At 39.2% G+C, this 6000-nt stretch overlaps 1 protein-coding gene across 1 annotated transcript; it reads right to left on the reverse strand.

Annotated features, from left to right (window-relative positions):
* Positions 1 to 4059: 4059 nt before the first annotated feature.
* On the reverse strand, positions 4060 to 5627 carry LOC129774993 (NAD-dependent protein deacetylase Sirt6). The gene is made up of 3 exons (XM_055779128.1): positions 5227 to 5627; positions 4501 to 5169; positions 4060 to 4441 (listed from the first exon to the last, which is right to left on the reverse strand). The coding sequence occupies exons 1-3, from the start codon at positions 5290 to 5292 to the stop codon at positions 4070 to 4072; spliced, it is 1107 nt and encodes a 368-aa protein (XP_055635103.1). The 5' UTR covers positions 5293 to 5627; the 3' UTR covers positions 4060 to 4069.
* Positions 5628 to 6000: the final 373 nt, after the last annotated feature.

Here is a 6000-nt window from a genome sequence, read left to right on the forward strand (position 1 = left end):
CATAAAGTTATTACAACCCCCTACAAATAATGGTAACGTGACAACGAAGGAGAAAATGATATTTTTACCCTTAACTCATTTTTGTAGTCATAGTTTTACTTGGCTTAGGCTTATATTTATGAAGATCTTAACTATTTGGACTTGTGTTTAAAAATGATAAATGATGATGTGCACATTTTTGAACGGATTCTACCACGTTATCTTATCTAATCCATAAGGGATACAAGCACTTTCAGGGCTTCCATTTGATGTATCCAGTGGTGCACCCGTGGCCGAGTGGTTAGCGTCTCACATTATCATGCCGGGTGTTCGGGTTCGATTCCCGTTCCTGCCGGGAGATTTTTCGTCAAAGAAATTTCCTTCGACTTGCACTGTGGTCGCGCGTATTCTAGAGCTTGCCCCTCGGAATACATTCAAGGCGTGTTATTTGGCTTAAGAAATCTCAACTAAGTATTAATAAATGACGCTAGTTGATGCATACGTTGAGACGGCAAAAGTTCCATGGGAACGTTAACGCCATTCAATTTGATGTATCCAAAAAGAAAAAATTACAAATTTTGAACAATAAAAAAATTCAATTCAATTGCAATTATTACACACAATCACAGTCCTATGCCAAGATCCCGTCCGTGCCCCTAGGCTCAGACTCATCAACTTTTTATTTTTGTTGCAGACTTTTTGGATATAACAATATTTCACAGGTTTATGAAAAATGAGAGGCTCTATTCATCAAATCAAATATATTTTACTCACCGTATGACATTTTCATAGTTTTAATACATAAAAAGTTTTTATATTTAGTTTATATCAATACACATGACGTTAGTCCTATTTTTTGAGTCCTTCATTAACATTTTGCCGTCCGGCGTAACCACAGTGGTTACGTGCGCAAAATAGGTCACACCACAGTGATGTCGTGAGCATAGCATCGCTCAGTGGCCGACGACAGTACTCCAATATATTTTGCATTCTGTTGGTGTTTTGTTCGGTAACAAAAACGTCAACGTTTTTTATGATTTCATAAGTACTTTTTTCCTGACATCATTGCACACATGAGACGATACGATTCTCCACGATAAATAAAAATTGCATTCATTTTCTACAACACTATACATTGACTATATTATACTTCGAAATTTCATAACAGTGAGGGAACAGAGTCGAGAGCCTATGAGAACTATCGATAAGATTGTACTTTCCCGATAATGTCAAAAACGGCCGACGACAAACCAAGTAAACCGAATTAGCGCTGCCGGCGCCAAGCGAATCATTTTTTAGCAAACGTGCGGATGGCAACATGTGCGTTACTAATTTTCTTTAACACTCCTATACTCGCGAATTGGTCTGTCAGACCGAGAAATCAATAATTTGTTCATTTCTCAGAAAATATCAACACTACGACTTTGCGATTCTCTCTAGCTTCGTTATTCGTCGTTCGTCATCGTTTAGCGTATCGCATGTGTTAGTATAAAGGGGACGTATGCCACTTTTTTAACACTTTCGGTCTGACAACCGACGCGAGTATAGGAGTAACTTTGGACAAGTACCTTTTTTCATATTCTAGAAGATTGTTGAATGAAATGTATAAATTAATGTTAGTGGCGTGGTATATTTATTGAATATAATGCATAAGATCATTACCGGACCTTTCTTATTTGATTTCAGTCCCTTTTGTAACTGGATTGAACGGATCCATATATTAACTATTCGTCGATATATTCGTCGTTAGATTCATACGTTCAAAAGCAAAATATAAATGTTTAACTCTCGTATAGTTATTCGCTAAATATAATGGTCATACATATACACACTTGTGAAAGAATTTCACTTGTTGAAGAATTGTAAACAGTAAACTATAAACTAATCGGAAGCTTATGGTAATGTTTGACAGTTACAGTTTCGGGGATATTTTTTATAATGGACAATATCGACAAGAAAACAAGAAAAAGAAAAGGAAGTTCCTAGATCGACAAGAAAACAAGAAAAAGAAAAGGAAGTTCCTAGGTTCCTAGAAGGAAGTATCGCCTTTTTATGCCCCATCCAAAAAAAGCATTAATTCTTAGTTTACCAAGAAAACAGAGACAATGAATATTAGAAATATGAATACTTTATATTTCAGAACCTTTATCATCTCGTAATTATCTAGAAGGTCATTATACATTCTTCTCTTCGACAATATACCCGAAAAACACGCAACAACCGAATTAAATGTAAAAAATAAAGGGTGTGTCACATCAAATTGCATCACGGAAAAAACGCTGTAGAAATATAATGTTTAGGAATTATATCTTCAGCTTTTGCTTATAATCAGATAAGAGTGTATAGATCACGTTGGCCATGCTTCACTGTCAATTTTTCGTAAATTTGGAAAAATGTCGTCGAACGAAAAAGAGCGTCGTGAATTAATCCTGCGCACTCATTTCGAGAATCCGGAGTTGTCACATCGGGACATCGGTAAGATGCTGGGAATCGTCCAATCCACGGTCAGCAGAGTACTAAAACGATACTTCGAGAACCTAACCATCGACCGGAAGGTGAAGAACGGCAAAAATGGATGCTCCGTCAGTGAAAAAGATCACAAGCGCGTAGTTAAGCAGTTTAGACGTGATCCGAGAAGTTCGGTCCGGGATGTCGCCAATAAGCTGAATTTGTCAAGTTCATTCGTCCAGCGGACCAAGCAGCGGGAGGGCCTGCGTACATATAAGGTTCAGAAGGCTCCTAACCGCGACGAAAGGCAAAACATGGTGGGGAAGACGCGAGCCCGGAAGCTGTACACCGAAATGCTGACGAAGCCGCATTGCCTGGTAATGGACGACGAAGCCTACGTCAAAGCGGACTTTCGTCAGCTGCCGGGCCTGTTGTTCTTCTCCGCAGAGGACAAATTCAGCGTTCCGGAGGAGCTTCGCAAGCAGAAACTATCGAAGTTTGCCAAAAAGTACATGGTGTGGCAAGCGATCTGCTCTTGCGGAAAGCGGAGCGCCCCCTTCGTGATGACCGGTACGGTAAACCGGCAGGTTTACCTTAAGGAGTGCCTACAGAAGCGCTTACTACCATTATTTAAGCAGCACGAGGGCCCGACCATCTTCTGGCCAGATCTCGCTTCGTGCCACTATTCAAAGGACGTGTTGGAGTGGTACGAAGCCAACGGGGTCACTTTCGTGCCAAAGGAAATGAACCCGCCCAACGCGCCGGAGCTTCGCCCAATAGAGAAATATTGGGCGATTATGAAGCAGGCCCTCCGGAAGAACCCAAAAGTTGTCAAATCGGAGACGGACTTCAAGAGAAAATGGATTTCTGTTCAAAAAAAAACTACAACCTGACGTTGTACAGAACCTTATGGACGGGGTAAAGAGGAAGGTGCGAGCATACGGGCTTGGGCTCGATGTATGAATAAAAAGAAAATGCCAAAAGTTGTTTAATAGTTTTTATTTTACTGTCTAAAATTTTCAAAAGGATCGGTCTACTGGGCGAATTTCTACAGCGTTTTTTCCGTGATGCAATTTGATGTGACACACCCTTTACATGCAAAAGTGGAGGCGATATACGAATACGTCATATTACATATTTGTATAAAGCCGTCTTCTTCTTCTTCTTCTTCAATGGCACTAACGTTCCTAGAGGAACTTCGCCGTCTCAACGTAGTATTACTTGCGTCATTTTTATTAGTACTTAGTTAAGATTTCTATGCCAAATAACACGCCTTGAATGCATTCTGAGTGGCAAGCTCTAGAATACGCGTGATCACAGTGCAAGTCGGAGGAAATTTCTTTGACGAAAAATTCCCCCGACCAGAACGGGAATCGAACCCGAACACCCGGCATGTTAGTTATGACGCTAACCACTCGGCCACGGGTGCACACATAAAGCCGTATATACCGATATATGATACTTGTTACACTGATATGCGATTTGATCTGACAATGATCAAATCTTCAGGAGCAAGCGGAACAGGTTCACAGGTTTGTAAGCAGTTTCGATCGTTATACGGATTATAGTAGTTGTTCGAAATTTCAATCAAAACGGTACTATGATTTCGATGAAATGATCATATTGAATGTGTAAGTGTGAATTATATATTCATGGTTTTATTATATTTAACAATGACATTTTCCTGCTTTACGTTTTCCCTTTTTGCTTCAGCACTGAAGGACAGCTCCTTTTTAATTTTTTTTGATTCTATTTTGTAATCATCCGGTCCATATTTTACATCACTTAATGCATTCTTCTTGCGATTCTTCGTTAATAATCGTATGGTTTTGGAGTACTGCTTGTCTAGTGTTTTCACATCTCCCAAAGGAATGGTCCACTCTAGAGAACAAGGGTTGGCTCTGGTTGGATCTATTTGATCCATATAAGCAGGAATTTCTACACCCAATCTTTTTGCAATTTTTTCAATAATTGTATCAACATATGTTGAAATAACAAGATCTGCTTTTTTATCCTAAAATAAGAAAGAAATTGACAATAGCTTTCGAAATGATGAATCTTTTCGTTACTTACATGCTTTGTCGTTTGTAGATTACAGATGACTAATCTCCCACCATATCGTTTATTCCTAAGAGGAAGATTACCACTTGGCACAATCTGCAGTGTTGTTCCTAGGCAGATATTCAAATCTGCCAAAGATGAGTGCATGAAAGCTAAATCCAGATCGCTCTCAGGCAAATCATGTTCCCAGTCTAGAACATTGTCAATTAAATTTCCTCCCCGACATGCTCTTAAATTATTTGTTCCTTTGCAAACCTCGCCGGTCAATTTCTTTCCTACAGTGGGAGTAGGTTTACTTCTCACATATTGTCGTCTACATTTGATACATTGCTCAATAAACATGTTCCCGTGCAGCTCAGCCAAATGTTTCCGTTGAAGGCCAGACCTCAAATGCAATCCATCGATGTTTTGACTTACTATGTATTTAACATAGCCCTTTTCCACTAATGCTTTCAATCCCATATGTGTCGCAGTTGGAATAGCCTCTTCAAATGCAATGTTAACCACAGGTTTCTCGCCTTTTTCTTCTAATGTCCAAACACCTTTGGGCCCACGAAAATCAGGAATTCCGGCACTAGTGCTGATACCAGCTCCGGTGTGTATCACTACATATTTTGACGATTGAATCCATTCAGCGAGCTGCTTACACTTTTCGTCTACCGTATCTGTATCATCGAAAACCTAGAATATTTCGCTTTATGTAGAGCAAACCATTTATAATGATAAAATTAGTCTCACCTCAGGTATTCCTAAAACTCCTTTATTCTTATAGTCAGATAGCCCCTCAGCGTAATTGCAAGACATTTTTGAGTTATTCAATTATACTTTTTACGAAACGAAGCTAATTTGTCGCCAATTTTACCCACGCTAGCAGCCGTAGAGTATGTGCTTGAGGCGTAAGTAAACGCTATCACTACCAGCAAAAAAAATGCTCAAAAATGCTCAAAAGGAACGATAGCTGATTGACAAACTCATTTTAATATAAATTTCGAATGTTTTTTTGCGTGCACTAATATAAAGAACATGAATATTTTATTATAAACCAAGCACAAATCTCACAACATGAAATAAACAAAACAAAGGTATCAAGTCGGAATCTCATCATCAAATTAGCTCAACTTTTGGGTTGGTGTGATCCGCGATGGCATCGATGACAGGTGTACAGCGTCGACGTCTGGTGGCGATATTCATGTTTGAGATCAAAAATAATTTCTACCAAGGTGATTATATTAATGTATAGCAGGTGAAGCAACATAATCACTTCATTAAGAAGCTGATTAGGGTTTGTGGAGCGGGGGTTGTTTGTTTTGTTATTGCTAGGATACGCCATTTTTGCATTTTCACATGCGAGAGTAGAGGAAATGAGAATGAAATTCTACAAAATGATCCCTTCTTTTTCACATAAATTCGCGAAAGCCGAACATAGTAGGAATCGTTCGCATAAGCGTCGTAGCAGTTTGTAGAGAGCCGCCGGCAGCGTTCTGATGCTGTTTGTAAATAATACCGACAGCA

This window comes from Toxorhynchites rutilus, chromosome 3, assembly GCF_029784135.1.
Source record: "Toxorhynchites rutilus septentrionalis strain SRP chromosome 3, ASM2978413v1, whole genome shotgun sequence".
Lineage (NCBI taxonomy): Eukaryota > Metazoa > Arthropoda > Insecta > Diptera > Culicidae > Toxorhynchites > Toxorhynchites rutilus.

What these genes read in the sequence shown, in the direction of transcription:
- LOC129774993 (XM_055779128.1), bottom strand. Translation starts at nt 5,292, where the DNA reads ATGTCTTGCAATTACGCTGAGGGGCTATCTGACTATAAGAATAAAGGA. An exon ending in GAGTTTTAGGAATACCTGAG is followed by an intron (nt 5,170 to 5,226) that starts GTGAGACTAATT and finishes GAAATATTCTAG; the next exon opens with GTTTTCGATGATACAGATAC. An exon ending in ATCTACAAACGACAAAGCAT is followed by an intron (nt 4,442 to 4,500) that starts GTAAGTAACGAA and finishes TTCTTATTTTAG; the next exon opens with GATAAAAAAGCAGATCTTGT.